Below are 20,564 nucleotides of genomic sequence, written 5' to 3'. Positions count from 1 at the left end.
GCCTTTTCCTTCAACAGGGAGGATGGACGAGAACACGACTTGAGCCTCAAACTCCTTTATCCTTCTTCCCAGAGCCACATAGTCTGCAGTGACCCTCTCAAAGTCATTCTTGGCAGTATCATTGGTGCCTACGTGGAGAAGTAGGAAGGGATAGCGGTCCAAGGGCTTGATCAGTCTCAGCAGAGACTTGGTCACATCCTGAATTCTAGCTCCAGGAAAGCAGCACACTTCTCGAGTTTCTGGTTCGATGACAGATTGGACAGTCTCTTTCCACCTGTGATAGACCCTATGCCTCCGTGGGATCTAAATTTAGTTTTGTTGGTGTTAATGGGTCCATCTTTTGAGCCTATGGCTGCTTGTTTATTTTTACATCTCTCCATGAAAGTAGCATTCCTGTAGCTATTGCCTCAGTCAGGAGGGTAGCAGAGCTATGAGCATTAGTTGCTGACCACCCATAGACAGCCTTCAGTTAGGACATGGTTTATTTACAACCTCACCCTAAATTTTTAACTAATGTGGTGTCGGACTTTCACTTTAATCAGTCTGATTACTAGCTTTTTTCCCAAAGCCTCACTCTCAGGAGGATGAAGAGAGGCTCCATACTTTGGACATCTGCAAGGCATTAGCCTTTCACTTGGACAAGACTGAACAGTTTAGAGTGTTTCCTCAGATGTTTGTTTCCTTTGCTGACAGAATGAAGGCGTCTCTTCACAGACAATATTTTACTGGCTCTCATCCTCCATATTGCTGTGCTATGACATTGTTAAGGTTCCTGCACCTGAGAGAGTTTTTGCACATTTAAGGTTCTTCACTTGTGGTGTTAACCAGTTTTTACCAAAATATCCCTGGTTTTTACAAAAGCTATTCAGTTTTTTCCCCACCCGAATTTTGGACCCCACAAGTACAGGAAAATGCTGATTGTTAGAAAATTAAATACATTGCATTAGATAGATGTGTTTATATTAATAATAAATTAGTCTAGGTATAAATGAAATGTTGTCTGAAGCCAGGCAATATAGTGGAAGATACACACACGCACGCACGCATATGTGTACATACTGTTAATGTACAGAGCATGAAATAACCAAAGCATTAAACTGCTCTTACTTTCAATATTCTTACTTTTCTCTATTTGTTGATTTTTTTCTGTCCTCCTGTCCCCTAATATTAATCCCAATATTGAACAAGAAAACTGTGAAGTTAATTTTTTGCACCAGTTTTCACCCTTTTAAAACATTTTATAATAAACACCAATACATTCTTTGGAAATTTTAAACAAAATAAAAACTGAAAACGAAAGGCCTTGAGCATATCTTACAAGAGAACAAGCACCATCTACAGTGCTCGGTCAGATGCCCATCAGTGACATTTGCAGTGATGCAACTTGGTCACCTTTATCATTTGTACATACTTTCACTAGCTGTTTATGCTAACACCAAAGCCTCAGGAGATGATGCTAGATTTGGAAGACTTGTGCTGCAGTTCTTGTTCAGGTAGATTCTGAAATCCTCCTCCATTCTGAACTGGTTGTGAGTCACTGTGTCAGAGTGCTGTGCAGCAGCTGCTGAGCCAGCATTCTGATCCCTGCAACTCCAATTAGTTGCCCTGAAGCATATCTGACTGTGGAAACTGTACCCAATTGATAAATTGGGATGACTGGAGAGAGTTAAAATGCTAATTAATTCATTCGCCCAGAGGACACAAGGCATAGGAAGGAAGTGTGCAATGGGGGCAGAAAGGGAGCAAGAGCCACGAGAAATCTTCCCCTCTTTGCCTCAGGAGCTAAGTGCTCCATGGCACATGATGCTGCATAGTCTGTAAAGGTGGCAGAAGACAACAGTGTAAATAAATCACACCTGGTATTTCACCAGAAGAAGGTGTCCAACCCATTTGTGAGCTAGAAGGCAGGCAGGAGTGAGCCCATCCTGTCACATGTGAGAGTTTGTCCAGGATCTTAGCCAGCATGAGGGTTTCTGTAGTAGATACAGAAAACTCTGCTAAGTTTCCAGTAGTCTCAACATCTGGAGAGGTAAGCCTTGCTTGCCCGGCAAGCTGAGCAACAGAAGAGTCTGCAGGACTTTACAAGAGAACAAGCCAACATGCAGCAGCACCTTTTACAGAAGGTGGTGAGTCCTATGGTGGGGAATGGCAACCAGGCACAGGCCTGGGTCTGTATAAGATGGGCCCTGACAATGACCCTGATGCATTCCTGGGTACCTCTGAGAGGGTGCCCACATGGGTGCAGGCTGAGACAGGGAAACCTAGGCCCTGCTGCTAGTCCCCTATTTGACTGGGGAAGCTGGACGATAAGCAAGGCAGAGACTAAGAGGGTGTCAAGATGGCCATCCTAGATCAAGTCAGCCTCTCCACCGAGAAACACTGCCAAAAATTCCAAGGTGTGAGGTGGACTGGGTGGGGTATGATGGCCCCAGGCATTCACCCCAAAATTGATGGATTGGGCCATTCATTGGGTGAGGCCAGATACCCAAATGGTAGGGGAAGTAATGGATGCTTTGGTGTTTGGAACAGTTCTTTCAGGACCTCCCTGAGAATATGAAGCTGGGGGTTAGACAGCATTAACTGGGCACTTTGGATGTGGAGGTAAAATTGATGAAGGAGTTTGTGGAGGTGGACCTTCCCAGCAAAGTGAGCTAACCGTATAGAGGACTGGAACTTGGTAGGAAGTTTGGGGAATCCACCACTGCCAAGGGCATGGAGAAGAAGAACAAAGAGCCCAGACATGCTGCGGCCAGAGTTTGCCCCCCTGACGTTTCCAGCGTGGGTGTCAGTGACACACAAAAAAGGATTGCTTGTACATGGAATGTAGTTTTGCAGCTGAGCCTGGACAGAAGGAAAGAAAAAAGGGAAGAAGTTGCCCACTATTACTGGACACATGAAAGGGTCCTGGTTGACATGGCCTCTGCTTGCTCCCTGATCTGGTGACAGTTGGTGAAACTTCACTGGCTGGTTCTAGGACCAAGTGTGAGAATAGTATGTGTCTGTGGGGATAAAAAGCACTGTCCTATGGCAGATATGCCCCTGGAAGTCTGGGGGAGGTTTAATTGGAAGCAAGTGGGATAAGGGACAGATTACCCCCACTGTATTGTATTTCCTATTAGGAAAACAAGATGGTGTTGGGACCCCAGGCAGGGAAACAGAAAACCCAAGAGAGAGAAAATGAAGCCCAGAGGGAAGGGGAAAAAAAAACCAAATAATCATTGGCAGATTTAGAACACTGTAGACAGCAGAGCATAATTAAGGTGAAAGGGGAGGAAAAGAGAGTCCTCCAAGAAATTGAGGAGGAGGGGATAGGAATTAAGGAAGTAGAAATAGTGGAGAAGGACAACCTGAGCAACTTTAGTGGAGATCAAGAGACCCATGGAGACACCTCTAATGCAGTGTCAAAGAGCAGAAGCCCAGGTGCGCTTTGTAGGGTTGGGAGAAACTAAGGCCCTGAGCAATCAGGGGGATGAGGGGAATGCCCTCTATCCACTGCCAGATACAAAAGGAGAGAATAAGGAGAGCATCTCCTCAGGGTCCCCATGGTGTGGTGACTTGTGGGCTGAAACAGAGCTGTGGGGCATCCTCCCACCACCAAAAGTGTGATTTATGGGACAGAAAATGAGTGGACACCAACAAGGATAACCTAGATCAGTGGTTCTCAAACTGGGGTGCGTGCCCCTAGGGAGGTGTGGAGGAACATGGGGGGGACATGTGGTGGGGTTGGGACCAGCCCCCACAGGGGTTAGGTAGGTTGTTCCCCGCTTCCAGCCACACTCTGCCCCCAGAACAGCTCTGCTCTCAGGCCCAGCTCAACCCTTACTCCCTCTCTACCCCCAGACAACCTCCACTCGGCCCCTAGACCAGCTTGGCCCTCATCCCACTCCGCCCCCTGCTCTGCCTCCAGCTCTGCCCTCATTCCTACTCTGCCCCCAGACCAGCTCCGCCTCTAGCCTCAGCTACTCCACCAGCTCCATCTTCAGCCCAAACTCTGTCGCTGTGCTGTAATGGATGGGGGAGAGGCGCAGACAGATTCTGTTACTGGTAAGTGGGGGGTGGGGGTGTGACTGGAAAAGTTTGAGCACCGCTGACCTGGATGCTCACCCTAGGGACCAAGAGAGGCACCTCCAGTAAGCAAGAGAGAGCATGGAGAAATGGAAGTCTGACTGTCAGATAAGAAGGCGAGGTGCTTGAGAGAGTGGTGGACAGCAGCTGAGCCAGCTCTCTGATCACTGCAACTCCAGTTAGTTGCTCTGTAGCACATCTGACTATGGGAATGGAACCCAATTGATAGATTGGGATGGGATGGAGAGAGTTAAAAGGTTAATTAATTCATTAGCCCAGAGGGTACGAAAGGCACAGAAAGTGTGCAGTGGGAGCAGAGAGGGAGTGAGAGGTTGGCTTCCTTGCAAAGTCCGAGCCATGAGCGATCTCTTCCTCTCCTAGGCTCAGGAGCTGAGAGCTCCATGGTACATGATGCTGCATGGTCTATAAAGATGGGGGGAAAGACTATTGTAAATAAACCACACGTGGTGTTTCACCAGAAGAAAGTCTCCAAGCTGGTTTTGGACTAGAAAGTAGGCAGGAGTGTGTCCACCTTACCACAATCACCTAAAATGGAATGGATGTGTACAATCAATGAAAAAATGGTCACTGCCTTTTCCGTAATTGTTGTTCTTTGAGATGTGTTCTGCAAGCCCATTCCATGACCTTCCCTCCTTTCCCCTCTGTGCTGGAATCTGTTACTGGACTTTGGTGAAAAGGAACTGAAGGGGGTTTAGGCAACTCTGCCCTTTACGTCATCAGGTGGCAGCACAAGTGTGCGGAGATAAGAGGGAGAGTTTTCAGCAGGAGTGGGTTAAAGACAGTGCTGGTTTATGGGCCTGGAACAGTCAACCAGAAAGTGTAGCTCTGTTCACTGGGTCCAGAAGAGCAAGGGAAGTGAGGGTGCCCTGTGTGCCCATATGCTTGCTTTGCATGGAGAAAGATGGTGGTGTGGAGTAATGTGATCTGCGTATACTATATATACTAATTTATTATGAGTCATTATGATACTTTATTAAAACTTTGATTTAAATTTCCTGTCTTTCTCTTGTTTCCCAATCACTTACAACAAATGGGTTGTTCAAAGAAAATTACAGAAAGTTAAAAATACAAAACAGGCAGCCTAGTTGCTACTACACAGGGAGTGCAAATGTTAATAAAAGTGTAAAGTGCAAACAAAACCAACAGTAATATTAATCAGTGCCGTGTCACTGGTGATGGCACATTGCCAGTGTACCTGTTCTTCTCCTGTGGTAGCACAGTGATAGAAAGAAAGTGTACATCTGCCCATGCATACTTCTATTCCAGAAATGCATTTGTTATTCCTCACCCCACTCCAGAACTGTCCAGTGGCTGCACTGGCTGCAGGATGTGGTAGCATGGAGAGGAGTCCATTGGCAGTAACTATACTGGGGCAGCCTGTAAAGGGGCAGGTGCAGGTACTGGTATCATGATCAGTCCGGCTAAGCAGCTGCTCAAACAGTTCCCTCTCTTGCTATCATTTCTGCTCCCTCATTGGCCTGTAATACTCAAGTATTCAGCCACCATTCTCTCCTTCCTCTCCCTGTCCTACTTCATTATTTGCCTCTGCACTTCTAGGTGCACGGCCAATCTGCAGCCCAAGTCCTTCTGCATGTCCTGCCAGCAGTTGTTCCCTAGCACTTTTTCTTTACCCCTGCTGGTTCAGGGTCTTCTCCCCAAGAGGCCTGCATGGTTGCATTGGTGAGCAGAGGTACGAGGCAGAGGCAATGGAAGAGCACATTATAATTTTTTTGTACAGAGGAAAAAAGAAAAGCTCCTCCCCTTTAATGTTCTGTCACCACAAGGCCACAAGTTGCAACTTTCATTTCCTTGGTATGCCTTTATTTTATTTCTTTACATTAGCCTTCTCAGAAGCAGCTGCATCTGAGGTCACAAGCCCAGTAAGACAATGGTAAATATTTCATATTTTATTTTAAAAGAATTAAAAAAATAGTTTTTTGGCTTGGCTATTGGTTGGAGACCACACACCAGAGACCTTGTCCCAGTGATGGTTTAATGTTATTTCAGGCAGTTGTGGTATTGGAAGATGTTAATTTTTGGAGATTTTTAGATTGGAAGAAGGAACAATTTTTCTAGGCCTCTGGTAGGCTGTCACCAAGGAGATATTTAGTCGCCTGGTGATTGATCTGTCCATCTCCAGTCATCTATTTGCTCATAAGCTATGGAGGGTTTTGGGTGGAAAGTTTGTCATGCCCAGGACTGTCTTGAGCTTTTCCTATATGAAAAGTTCTCAGGCATAATCAGCCCGGAGTAGACAAAAATTCAGACAAACATAAGCAGAATGCTAAATCATGATGCAGTAACTTACAACAAATGTGCCTTTTAACTTCCCCCTGCTCTGGACAGCGGACCAGCGGTACCCAGAAACTTTTTCAAATACTCTGCCCTTGATACAGCCACAGGTCACACAATGGGACTTATTACTAAGTCTGTCTCTGACAATGCTTTAATGCTACTGCCAGCGTGAGAAAAAGAAAGTGCAGTATATATAGATACATATGCCTATATACTCGTGCCACACACAGCTCAGTGTCTGCAGGCATTGTTAAATTTGTAATCCCAGGTCCGAATGCATACAAGAGTGTGGGTACAATGAATCAGTAGTTGCACATTTAAATCCCCCCACCCCTCTTCATTTGGAATCCATCATGGATCACACATGTCTAGGGGAGGAGGGGTGCCAGGAAAATGCCATGGCTTCCACACTCAGCTGAAGCAAAGGCTACCACACAGCACAAAGTATCCTCCATAACAAAATTGCATTGGTCATAAACCAGTTTTTAGTTTTGGATGGTAGTGGGGTTTGGGTTAAAACCTGGAAAAGAACCCAGGTCAGCTTTGCAGTGAAGATGTAATCTGTGAGTGTTTTGGGGAACTCTCTGAGGCCTAGAGTCTAGTGCCTGGTGCACCTACAGTTCTTGCCTCTAAGCCTGTGGTACACCCTGCATGCTGCCAGACACCTAGGGACTAGTGTACCACAGCACTCATAGAAAGAACCTGTACCGCAATCAGTTACAATATGTAATTCTATGAAAATCATATAACATTAAGCAGGTTTGTATCATCTACAGGTTTGACTTGGCTGTTTTCCAACACATACACTTAGGTACAAGTAGGAATAGTATAGGCAGTGCTTAAAGTGCATGAGGTTGGAATGGGCTGCAGACCTGGGAAATAAAATGTCTAAGAAGCGAGCCAGGTAGCTGAGGGGTATACATTTTCAGTTCCATTGGGGTGAAACTCCCCCCTCGCCCCTCCCCCGCCCTGATTGGCTGCTTTTGCCCTTTGCCTACCTCCTGGGGAAGAGTAGCCAATCAGTGCTGCTTCAGGAGCAGTGAGAGCTCTTTCCTCCTTCCCTCATTCTCAGAGAAGGGTGGATGAGGAAGATGAGCCCAGAAGCTCCAGGGGCTTCACTCCCTCCTTTCCCATCCCTTCCTACAAACAATGGGATCGCTTCACTGCTGTTCTCCCCCCTCCCTCGCCCCTTCCTTCTCTGCAACATCAGGCTTGGGCAGGGGAAGAATCCCCCTTCAGACCCCTGGGCTTAGGAGAGGGGAGTAAAGACACCCCCACCCCTACCAGGAGCTGCAGGTAGAGCACAGGGAATGCTGCATGACCAGAATGGATGTGGGGACTCAACTGTTAGGGGGGCAGAGTTGATGGGAGGCTGGAAGGGGCAGAATAGATTTGGGGGCTGAATTGGTGGGTTGGAGGAACAGAATTGGTGGGGGGCTGGAGGGAGCAGAACAGATGTGGGGGCAGAATTGATGAGGGGACAGGACTAATTTTGGGGTTGGGTGGCAGAATAAATTACTGGGCAGGTGGATGGGCAGTTGTGGGGGTGCATATTTACTCCCCCCTCTTTTTCAGACAACTTTATGTAGAAGCAGGAAGAGATGAACTTTTTGGAAATCACTATAAAACAAGATAGAGTTTTCAGGTCTGAGGACTGAGTAGCTGCACTCTATATACACTATTACTACAAAAATAATACCAAAGGGTACTTGAATATTTGTAAGTAAATGTAATTCTATAAAATATTTTAAAGTTTAAGATCAGATTGATTTTACTTTCCATATATTACCTTATTTTATTTCCATAATATGGACCTCTTTCTAAGTAGTGTAACGTGCCATGTTGGTCTCTGGATTTGAATTAATGTTTTTACATTAGAATAAATGGTAGGTAAGATAAGATTAATCTTGAAGGCTTTGAAGCTTAATTCTTTAATTACAGAGTATCAAGATGGCATTTTTCAACACTGTTTTTTGCAAAAATGCCATTTTATTCAAGTTGTCATGTTGACATGACATGGTTGCCCCAATACTTTTTACTTTTCACTTTTCAGCCAGGTTCATTTTACTGGTTTATTTTTGCTGCTACTGTACAGTTCTTTATTTTTGAAGTAAAGAAAGGAATTGTGGATATAATTAATTCAAATTTGCCTTTCATTCTATTTGATTGTTGCCATTTGTGAGCAGTGTTCTGTATTTTCAGTAAGTCATTTACTTAACCATTGCATTTTCTGGAAGCTCAAAATTCAAATATAAATGCCATTTACTTCCCTTTGATTATAAAAATGCACTGGGTTAGCTTGTAATTAAAGTTAATGATAATGTGTGTTGATACCTTGTGGGAAGAAGTTTAAAAATTCCATGACAGATTAGCTGGAGGTTAGCACAACCTTTCTTGGTGAATAGAGGCCAGAGAAGTTTGTTACATTATCAGCCAAAATAATTTAATTTATTTTAGGAAAACACACTTTGCTGTTTTTAGGTCTGCACATAGCTCATTGATATACAGCCTCATTTTTTTGGAGGAATCCGAACTCCACAGACCTTAGAAAATTAATATATCTCAGGCATGTTAACCTATTACATCCACTCTCCATAATCTTTTCTGTTAGTTTTATTGTCTATGAAAGGATAGTCCAACTTTCAAGCTATTGGAATTACTGTAGGCTTTAAGCTTGGAGAGGTATCTGTAGTCATAGCTAACCTATTATATTAAATATACCCTTAGTTGTCAAAGTTGTGCAGAACTTTTCACTGAACTACTTAAAATTATGTTAATGGAAGGCTTCCTCGGCAGTGTGGGGCATGGGTCACATGCTGGTTTGAACTAGAGTAAATGGTGGATTCTCTACAACTTGAAGTCTTTAAATCAAGACTTGAGGACTTCAGTAACTCAGCCAGAGGTTATAGAACTATTACAGGAGTGGAGTGGGTGAGGTTCTGTGGCCTGCAATGTGCAGGAGGTCAGACTAGATGATCATGATGGTCCCTTCTGGCCTTAAAGTCTACAAGTCTATGGGCATGTCTATATAGCAAAGGAAAACCTGTGGCTGGCCTGTGCCAGCTGGCTCAGGCTGCAGGGCTGTTTCATTGCTGTGTAGGTTTCTCGGCTTGGGCTGGAGCCCGGGATCTAGGACTCTGTGAGGTGGGAGGGTCCCAGGGCTTAGGCTCTAGCCCGATCCCAGAAGTCTATGCAGCAATGAAACAGCCCTGAAGCCCGAGCCCCAAAACCCTGAGTCAGCTGGCATGCGCCAGCCATGGGTTTTTCTTTGCTGTATAGAAATACCCTTTGTGGCTAAACTAAACACATTACTTTGAACATTTAGTGAATAATATTGGAGCATGTTTTTAGACAGTGTCTTTTGCATGTAATTGCACTTTAAGGTCTGATTTTGAAACAGTTCTCAGCTTGGCTTTCTGTTCTGTGGTTGCTCTTTTTACACCCACAAATAATTATAAGCCTGTATGATAGCAGTTAGACATCTCAATGCTTTTTTTGCCTCTGTCTTCACTAACAAGGTCAGCTCCCAGACTGCTGCACTGGGCATCACAGCATGGGGAGTAGATGGCCAGCCCTCTGTGGAGAAAGAGGTGGTTAGGGACTATTTAGAAAAGCTGGACTTGCACAAGTCCATGAGGCCGGACGCGTTGCATCCGAGAGTGCTAAAGAAATTGGCGGCTGTGATTGCAGAGCCATTGGCCATTATCTTTGAAAACTCGTGGCGAACGGGAGAAGTCCCGGATGACTGGAAAAAGGCTAATGTAGTGCCAATCTTTAAAAAAAGGAAGAAGGAGGATCCTGGGAACTACAGGCCAGTCAGCCTCACCTCAGTCCCCGGAAAAATCATGGAGCAGGCCCTCAAGGAATCAATCCTGAAGCACTTACATGAGAGGAAAGTGATCAGGAACAGTCAGCATGGATTCACCAAGGGAAGGTCATGCCTGACTAATCTAATCGCCTTCTATGATGAGATTACTGGTTCTGTGGATGAAGGGAAAGCAGTGGATGTATTGTTTCTTGACTTTAGCAAAGCTTTTGACACGGTCTCCCACAGTATTCTTGTCAGCAAGTTAAAGAAGTATGGGCTGCATGAATGCACTATAAGGTGGGTAGAAAGTTGGCTAGATTGTCGGGCTCAACGGGTAGTGATCAATGGCTCCATGTCTAGTTGGCAGCCGGTGTCAAGTGGAGTGCCCCAGGGGTCGGTCCTGGGGCTGGTTTTGTTCAATATCTTCATAAATGATCTGGAGGATGGTGTGGATTGCACTCTCAGCAAATTTGCGGATGATACTAAACTAGGAGGAGTGGTAGATACGCTGGAGGGCAGGGATAGGATACAGAGGGACCTAGACAAATTGGAGGATTGGGCCAAAAGAAATCTGATGAGGTTCAATAAGGATAAGTGCAGGGTCCTGCACTTAGGACGGAAGAACCCAATGCACCGCTACAGACTAGGGACCGAATGGCTCGGCAGCAGTTCTGCGGAAAAGGACCTAGGGGTGACAGTGGACGAGAAGCTGGATATGAGTCAGCAGTGTGCCCTTGTTGCCAAGAAGGCCAATGGCATTTTGGGATGTATAAGTAGGGGCATAGCGAGCAGATCGAGGGACGTGATCGTTCCCCTCTATTTGACATTGGTGAGGCCTCATCTGGAGTACTGTGTCCAGTTTTGGGCCCCACACTACAAGAAGGATGTGGATAAATTGGAGAGAGTCCAGTGAAGGGCAACAAAAATGATTAGGGGTCTGGAACACATGACTTATGAGGAGAGGCTGAGGGAACTGGGATTGTTTAGTCTGCAGAAGAGAAGAATGAGGGGGGATTTGATAGCTGCTTTCAACTACCTGAGCCCTGGTCTACACTAGGACTTTAGGTCGAATTTAGCAGCATTAAATCGATGTAAACCTGCACCCGTCCACACGATGAAGCCCTTTATTTCGACTTAAAGGGCTCTTAAAATCGATTTCCTTACTCCACCCCTGACAAGTGGATTAGCGCTTAAATCGGCCTTGCCGGGTCGAATTTGGGGTACTGTGGACACAATTCGACGGTATTGGCCTCCGGGAGCTATCCCAGAGTGCTCCATTTTGACCGCTCTGGACAGCACTCTCAACTCAGATGCACTGGCCAGGTAGACAGGAAAAGAACTGCGAACTTTTGAATCTCATTTCCTGTTTGGCCAGCGTGGCAAGCTGCAGGTGACCATGCAGAGCTCATCAGCAGAGGTGACCATGATGGAGTCTCAGAATCGCAAAAGAGCTCCAGCATGGACCGAACGGGAGGTACGGGATCTGATCGCTGTATGGGGAGAGGAATCCGTGCTATCAGAACTCCGTTCCAGTTTTCGAAATGCCAAAACCTTTGTCAAGATCTCCCAGGGCATGAAGGACAGAGGCCATAACAGGGACCCGAAGCAGTGCCGCGTGAAACTGAAGGAGCTGAGGCAAGCCTACCAGAAAACCAGAGAGGCGAACGGCCGCTCCGGGTCAGAGCCCCAAACATGCCGCTTCTATGATGAGCTGCATGCCATTTTAGGGGGTTCAGCCACCACTACCCCAGCCGTGTTGTTTGACTCCTTCAATGGAGATGGAGGCAATACGGAAGCAGGTTTTGGGGACGAAGAAGATGATGATGATGACGAGGTTGTAGATAGCTCACAGCAAGCAAGCGGAGAAACCGGTTTTCCCGACAGCCAGGAACTGTTTCTCACCCTGGACCTGGAGCCAGTACCCCCTGAACCCACCCAAGGCTGCCTCCTGGACCCAGCAGGCGGAGAAGGGACCTCCGGTGAGTGTACCTTTTAAAATACTATACATGGTTTAAAAGCAAACATGTGAAAGGATTACTTTGCCCTGGCATTCGCGGCTCTCCTGGATATACTCCCAAAGCCTTTGCAAAAGGTTTCTGGGGAGGGCAGACTTATTGCGTCCTTCATGGTAGGACACTTTACCACTCCAGGCCAGTAACACGTACTCGGGAATCATTGTACAACAAAGCATTGCAGTGTATGTTTGCTGGCGTTCAAGCAACATCCGTTCTTTATCTCTCTGTGTTATCCTCAGGAGAGTGAGATATAATCCATGGTCACCTGGTTGAAATAGGGTGCTTTTCTTCAGGGGACACTCAGAGGAGCCCATTCCTGCTGGGCTGTTTGCCTGCGGCTGAACAGAAATGTTCCCTGCTGTTAGCCACGGGGAGGGGGAAGGGTTGAGGGGGTAGCCACGCGGTGGGGGGAGGCAAAATGCGACCTTGTAACGAAAGCACATGTGCTATGTATGTAATGTTAACAGCAAGGTTTACCCTGAAAGAGTGTAGCCAGTGTTTTATAAAATGTGTCTTTTTAAATACCGCTGTCCCTTTTTTTTTCTCCACCAGCTGCATGTGTTTCAATGATCACAGGATCTTCTCCTTCCCAGAGGCTAGTGAAGATTAGAAAGAAAAAAAAACGCACTCGAGATGAAATGTTCTCCGAGCTCATGCTGTCTCCCACACTGACAGAGCACAGACGAATGCGTGGAGGCAAATAATGTCAGACTGCAGGAAAGCACAAAATGACCAGGAGGAGAGGTGGCGGGCTGAAGAGAGTAAGTGGCGGGCTGAAGAGAGGGCTGAAGCTCGAATGTGGCGACAGCGTGATGAGAGGAGGCAGGATTCAATGCTGAGGCTGCTGGAGGACCAAACCAGTATGCTCCAGTGTATAGTTGAGCTGCAGCAAAGGCAGCTGGAGCACAGACTGCCACTACAGCCCCTGTGTAACCAACCGCCCTCCTCCCCAAGTTCCATAGCCTCCACACCCAGACGCCCAAGAACGCGGTGGGGGGGCCTCCGGCCAACCAGCCACTCCACCACAGAGGATTGTCCAAAAAAAAGAAGGCTGTCATTCAATAAATTTTAAAGTCGTAAACTTTTAAAGTGCTGTGTGGCATTTTCCTTCCCTCCTCCACGACCCCTCCTGGGCTACCTTGGTAGTCATCCCCCTATTTGTGTGATGAGTGAATAAAAAATGCATGAATGTGAAGCAACAATGACTTTATTGCCTCTGCAAGCGGTGATCGAAGGGAGGAGGAGAGGGTGGTTAGCTTACAGGGAAGTAGAGTGAACCAAGGGGCGGGGGGTTTCATCAAGGAGAAACAAACAGAACTTTCACACCGTAGCCTGGCCAGTCATGAAACTGGTTTTCAAAGCCTCTCTGATGCGTACCGCGCCGTCCTGTGCTCTTCTAACCGCCCTGGTGTCTGGCTGCGCGTAACCAGCAGCCAGGCGATTTGCCTCAACCTCCCACCCTGCCATAAATGTCTCCCCCTTACTCTCACAGATATTGTGGAGCACGCAGCAAGCAGTAATAACAGTGGGAATATTGGTTTCGCTGAGGTCTAAGCGAGTCAGTAAACTGCGCCAGCACGCCTTTAAACGTCCAAATGCACATTCTACCACCATTCTGCACTTGCTCAGCCTGTAGTTGAACAGCTCCTGACTACTGTCCAGGCTGCCTGTGTACGGCTTCATGAGCCATGGCATTAAGGGGTAGGCTGGGTCCCCAAGGATACATATAGGCATTTCAACATCCCCAATGATTATTTTCTGGTCTGGGAATAAAGTCCCTTCTTGAAGCTTTTGAAACAGACCAGAGTTCCTGAAGATGCGAGCGTCATGTACCTTTCCCGGCCATCCCACGTTGATGTTGGTGAAACGTCCCTTGTGATCCACCAGAGCTTGCAGCACTATTGAAAAGTACCCCTTGCGGTTTATGTACTCTCCGGCTTGGTGCTCCGGTGCCAAGATAGGGATATGGGTTCCGTCTATGGCCCCACCACAGTTAGGGAATCCCATTGCAGCAAAGCCATCCACTATGACCTGCACATTTCCCAGGGTCACTACCCTTGATATCAGCAGATCTTTGATTGCGTGGGCTACTTGCATCACAGCAGCCCCAACAGTAGATTTGCCCACTCCAAATTGATTCCCAACTGACCGGTAGCTGTCTGGCGTTGCATGCTTCCACAGGGCTATCGCCACTCGCTTCTCAACTGTGAGGGCTGCTCTCATCTTGGTATTCATGCGCTTCAGGGCAGGGGAAAGCAAGTCACAAAGTTCCATGAAAGTGCCCTTACGCATGCGAAAGTTTTGCAGCCACTGGGAATCGTCCCAGACCTGCAACACTATGCGGTCCCACCAGTCTGTGCTTGTTTCCCGAGCCCAGAATCGGCGTTCCACAGCATGAACCTGCCCCATTAGCGCCATTATGCATGCATTGGCAGGGCCCATGCTTTCAGAGAAATCTGTGTCCATGTCCTGATCACTCACGTGACCGCACTGACATCGCCTCCTCGCCCGGTAGCGCTTTGCCAGGTTCTGGTGCTGCATATACTGCTGGATAATGCGTGTGGTGTTTAATGTGCTCCTAATTGCCAAAGTGAGCTGAGCGGACTCCATGCTTGCCTTGGTATGGCGTCCGCACAGAAAAAAGGCGTGGAATGATTGTCTGCCGTTGCTCTGACGGAGGGAGGGGCGACTGACGACACGGCTTACAGGGTTGGCTTCAGGGGGCTAAAATCCACAAAGGGGGTGGCTTTACATCAAGGAGTAGTTCAGGCAGGACTTCACGGAGGGTTCCAATAAGAAATGGTGCACCTAAGTTATTGTTCTTATTGGAACAAGGAGGTTAGCCTGGCCTCTGATTGATACATGGCTAGATTTACCTCGCTGCACCTTCTCTGTGAGTGACTGCAGTGTGACCTAGAGGAATGAGTCCCCTAGACAGGGGAGAAGGCAAATGAGTACAAAACAAATCTGGTCTATTTCTTGTTTTGATCCACTCCATCTATCTTTTACATCTTTGGCTGGCAGCAGACGGTGCAGAAGGACTGCAAGCCATCCACATCTCATGGCTGCTCGGCAGAAGATGGTACAGTACTACTGCTAGCCATCCTCATCTCTTGCCTGCCCGGCAGAAGATGGTACAATACGATTGCTAGCCATCCTCATCTCTTGCCTGCCCGGCATAAGATGGTACAATATGATTGCTAGCCATCGTCATCTCTTGCCTGCCCGGCAGAAGATGGTACAATACGATTGCTAGCCATCGTCATCTCTTGCCTGCCCGGCAGAAGATGGTACAATACGACTGCTAGCAATCCGTATTGCCTGCCTGCTCACCATTAGACGGTTCAATAGAACTGACTGCAGGACTAAAGAGAATGACCTGGTCAAGTCACCAAAAATTTAGTCCCTGCGCCCATGTCTGCCCAGGCGCTCCCAGCCGACGTGGCCAGGAGCACCTCGGACATGACGAGGACGGCTATCAGTCATACTGCACCGTCTGCTGCCAGAAGGCAATGGGTTGCTGCTACTGTGTAGCAATGCCATACCGTGTCTGCCAGCACCCAGGAGACATACGGTGACGGTTACCTGAGCGGGCTCCATGCTTGCGGTGGTATGGCATCCGCACAGGTAACTCAGGATAAAAGGCGCGAAACGATTGTCTGCCCTTGCCTTCACGGAGGGAGGGAGGGAACGGGGGCCGGACAATATGTACCCAGAACCACCCGCGACAATGTTTTAGCCCAATCAGAGTGCTCCATTGTGACTGCTCTGGACAGCACTCTCAACTCAGATGCACGATTGTTTGCCGTTGCTCTGACGCAGGGAGGGGCGACTGAGGACACGGCTTACAGGGTTGACTTCACGGAGGGTTCCAATAAGAAATGGTGCACCTAAGTTATTGTTCTTATTGGAACAAGGAGGTTAGCCTGGCCTCTGATTGATACATGGCTAGATCTACCTCGCTGCACCTTCTCTGTGAGTGACTGCAGTGTGACCTAGAGGAATGAGTCCCCTAGACAGGGGAGAAGGCAAATGAGTACAAAACAAATCTGGTCTATTTCTTGTTTTGATCCACTCCATCTATCTTTTACATCTTTGGCTGGCAGCAGACGGTGCAGAAGGACTGCATGCCATCCACATCTCATGGCTGCTCGGCAGAAGACGGTGCAATAGGACTGCTAGCAATCCATATTGCCTGCCTGCTCACCATAAGACGGTTCAATAGGACTGACTGCCGGACTTAAGAGAATGACCTGGTCAAGTCACTAAAAATTTAGTCCCTGCGCCCATGTCTGCCCTGGCGCTCCTGATCGACCTCACACAGGCGACCAGGAGTACCTCGGAGATGACGAGGACGGCTACCAGTCGTATTGTACCGTCTGCTGCCACAAGGCAATGGGTTGCTGCTACTGTGTAGCAATGCCATACCGCGTCTGCCAGCACCCAGGAGACATATGGTGATGGTTACCTGAGCGGGCTCCATGCTTGCAGTGGTATGGCGTCCGCACAGGTAACTCAGGAAAAAAGGCGCAAAACGATTGTCTGCCCTTGCTTTCACGGAGGGAGGGAGGGAAGGGGGGGACTGACGATATGTACCCAGAACCACCCGCGACAATATTTCAGCCCCATCAGGCATTGGGATCTCAACCCAGAATTCCAATGGGCAGCGGAGACTGCGGGAACTGTGGGATAGCTACCCACAGTGCAACGCTCCGGAAGTCGACTCTAGCCTCGGTACTGTGGAAGCACTCCGCCGAGTTAATGCACTTAATGCACTTCTGTGGGGACACACACACTCGAATATATAAAATCGATTTCTAAAAAACCGACTTCTATAAATTCGACCTTATTCCGTAGTGTAGACATACCCTGAGAGGTGGTTCCAGAGAGGATGGTTCTAGACTATTCTCAGTGGTAGAAGAGGACAGGACAAGGAGTAATGGTCTCAAGTTGCAGTGGGGGAGGTTTAGGTTGGATATTAGGAAAAACTTTTTCACTAGGAGGGTGGTGAAACACTGGAATGCGTTACCTAGGGAGGTGGTGGAATCTCCTTCCTTAGAAGTTTTTAAGGTCAGGCTTGACAAAGCCCTGGCTGGGATGATTTAATTGGGGATTGGTCCTGCTTTGAGCAGGGGTTTGGACTAGATGACCTCTTGAGGTCCCTTCCAACCCTGATATTCTGTGATTCTATGATCTGGTTACTTGATTGCATTGACAAATCAGGGATTTAGACCTTGAAGTGCTATAATTTGTTCTTGCAAAATAGCAGCCATTTCTGAAAATCATTCATCAAAAATGTAGTTAAATTTTCTTCCATGCCATATTTCAGAACATGAAATTCCAACCCCAGAGAAGCCAATAAAAAGAAAAATAAACGACAGCAGACAGTATGGAAGAAGGAAAGTGGGAGGGTTAAGATGGACTCTGAAGAGCAAATAGCCAAAGACGATAAAACAATAACAAGACATTATTTAAGCATATCAGAAGCAGGAAGCCAGTCAGACAATTATTAGGTCTTCGGGGCCATCAAGGAGTAAAGGGAGCAATTGAGGATAAGAACATTGCAGATAAGCTAAATTATTTCTTTACATAAATCTTCCCCAGAGAGGATGTTGGGACATAACTACTATGGACTTACACTTTTGAGGTAATACGGATGAAGTACTGTTAGGGATTGAATATCTATCACAGAGTCTCTGTTGTGCCTTATATTAATTCAATACCCAACTTTCATGACTCTTTTTTGGCTCTTAGTCTGTGTCACAAAGTCCCCATTCACTAGACCAGTGGTTTTCAAACTTTTTTTCTGGTGACCCAGTTGAAGAAAATTATTGATGCCTGCAACCCAACGGAGCTGGGAATGAGGGATTTGGGCTGGGGTAAGGGTTCAGGGCTGGGGGAGAGGGTTGGGATGTGGGGGTGAGGGCTGCAGGGTGGGGCCGGGAATGAGGGGTTTGGGGTTCAGGAGGGGGCTCTGGGTTGGGGGGGGGGCTGAATGCTGGGGCAGGGGGTTGGGGTGCAGGAGGGGGTCAGGGCTCTGGGCTGGGGGTGCAGGCTCTGGGGTGGGGCTGGGGATGAGGTGGTTGGGGTGCAGGAAGGGGCTCTGGGTTGGGGCGGGCTCAGGGCCTGTCCTGGCACTGCGGACCGTGCTGTGCTCTGGAAGTGGCCAGCAGTAGGTCTGGCTCTTAGGAAGAGGCACTCAAGCGTTTTCGCGCTGCTCTTGCCCGCAGGCACGCCCTCACTCCCCCCCCCCAGCTTCCATTGGCCAGTGGAGCCGGTGGTCGGGGTGGGGGCAGCGCGCGGAACCCCATGACCCCACCCCCCCGCTAGGAGCCAGACCTGCTGCTGGCCACTTCCGGGGTGGAGCACGGAGTCAGAACAGGTAGGGACTAGCCTGCCTTAGCCAGGCAGCACCACCGACAGGACTTTTAACAGCCTAGTCGGTGGTGCTGAGCAGAGCCGCCACGACCCAGTGCCTTACGTTCCGCGACCCAATACTGGGTCACAACCTGCAGTTTGAAAACCACTGTGCTAGACTATAACATCCTGCCTCCTGCTACTTCTGCCCCACTGAACTCTTGACAGAAGAGGAAGGAGTGAAGAGAAAGAGAACAACTTTAATTATACATAGCCATTGAGATTTTTCACAAGTATCCGTTAATATACTGAATAATTTTCCAGACTCTCACAAATCACCTATCTCTGGTATTGTACCTGCCTTGCAGATCCCTGAAGACCCGTTCAATTACTATCCAGAAAGGTCTGTGCATAAGGATGACTATCCTCATTTTCTACTTACTCAGGAGGAGGATAAAAGTTGACTTAACTGTTGAGTTTGCAGTTGTCTGGTGTCCTTCCCATTTCAGATATGTGTATATTCATACGTTTATACAGGAGTTAATCCACTGGGAAAGTGTTCATGGTAGATCTGAAGTGTTCTGAAATATGCGGGAAATGGCACAACAATGAAAGAGAAAGAAAGGTCTTTTATGCAGATATAAGAATGACATAATCAGTCAGTTCTTATACTGTGATTTGAATGTTCCTTTTGCTGAACTTGTAAGATATAATGAAGCTTGGCAAGCTCTGTATTTTGTTAAAGTTGAAAGAAAAAGGACGATATATTTTATAGAAGAAATGCTTTAAGGGACATATTGCAGTGCTGTAAAAATTCCATCTGTATTATGACATTGATTTATCTACAGATGTTAGCTGTTTTAGAAGGGAATAAAGTTCACAGATAAGTTCATATTTGGATTCATACTAGTAATATGCTGCTGTCCCTTTTAAAACTTGATTATGGCTGGTCCTGTGTGAGTGCACACAGGTAGGGAGAGGAGTTTAAAAAGAACCTGCCCCCTTGTACCTGTATAGAGACACCAATCAAAATCCCAGTCCTTGTGCTCCCTGAGTGCAAAGACCAGGGACAGTTGAACACTGTCTCAAGAGAGACTGAGCAAGTCCTGCTGAATTAAGCTGGATTAGGGTGGGAGAGCACACGCTGCACCCTGTTTAATAAGTGTCACCACTCTGCTTTGGTTTGTGCTCCCCAACAACCCTTGAAAGCATTCTGGCAGAATCAGATTGCTTCTGGAGATTGCAGCTGGTTGGATTCCTCATCAGCCCCCACCCTATCACAGTAGAACTGTACAATATATAATTACCACTGCTTGTACAGCCCTTTGTAAATAAAAGCAGCCTTAACAATAGAGCATCTGAGAGGCAAGTAGGAAATCAAAGCTTTTTAAAAGGGGGAAATTAAAGAGACTTCATAAATGTGTAATATAGCCAAGAAATGCTTTCTAATTCCTAGTTTCGTTTTTATGTAATGCCATTATTGAGCATTGTCTGGCCTAGCAGTGGGTGCAGAATACTGTCTCCTGCCAAGGCCATCCCTGAAGATGCAGTGCCCCCTGCCTGCAGCATAGCCTATGTCAGAGGTGGGCAAACTACGGCCCGCTTGCTCCAACTGGGGAGCGGGGTCTGGGGCTTGCCCCGCTCCGGCGCTCCATCCAGGGCGCAGGGTCAGGGGCCACAGCACGCAGCTCCCGGAAGCTGTGGCATGGCCCCCCTGTGGAGGTCCAGCTGGGGCGCAGGGTTGGGGGCTGCACCACGTGGCTCTTGGAAGCTGCAGCATGGCCCCACTCCGGCTCCTACGCGCTCCAATGGTCTCCTCCAGGGCTCCAATGGGAGCTGCAGGGGCGGTGCCTGTGGATGGGGCAACGTGCAGAGACGCCTGGCAGCACCTTCACAAAGGAGCCAGAGAAGGGACGTGCTGCTGCTTCCAGGAGCTGCTTGAGGTAAGCGCCGCTGGGAGCCTGCCCCCTCAGCCTCTCCCCATGCCCCAACCCCCTTCCCAC

The 20,564-nt window shown here is 47.7% G+C and overlaps 2 protein-coding genes across 2 annotated transcripts in view; both read left to right on the top strand.

Annotated features, from left to right (window-relative positions):
- SACS (sacsin molecular chaperone) overlaps positions 1-20,564 on the top strand; it is a 252,517-nt gene that overhangs the window by 34,130 nt on the left and 197,823 nt on the right. The gene's annotated exons all lie outside the window — the stretch shown is intronic.
- Positions 11,370-13,345, top strand: LOC141990813 (uncharacterized). Its single transcript, XM_074958468.1, has 2 exons — positions 11,370-12,168; positions 12,757-13,345. Exons 1-2 carry the CDS (start codon positions 11,586-11,588, stop codon positions 12,906-12,908), a joined length of 735 nt encoding a protein of 244 aa, XP_074814569.1. The 5' UTR covers positions 11,370-11,585; the 3' UTR covers positions 12,909-13,345.

The sequence above is a fragment of the Natator depressus genome, chromosome 1, assembly GCF_965152275.1.
Source record: "Natator depressus isolate rNatDep1 chromosome 1, rNatDep2.hap1, whole genome shotgun sequence".
NCBI classification, from domain to species: Eukaryota; Metazoa; Chordata; order Testudines; family Cheloniidae; genus Natator; species Natator depressus.
This window is presented reverse-complemented; position numbering and strand designations above follow the sequence as displayed.

What these genes read in the sequence shown, in the direction of transcription:
- LOC141990813 (XM_074958468.1), top strand. Translation starts at nt 11,586, where the DNA reads ATGCAGAGCTCATCAGCAGAGGTGACCATGATGGAGTCTCAGAATCGC. An exon ending in AGGCGGAGAAGGGACCTCCG is followed by an intron (nt 12,169 to 12,756) that starts GTGAGTGTACCT and finishes TTTCTCCACCAG; the next exon opens with CTGCATGTGTTTCAATGATC.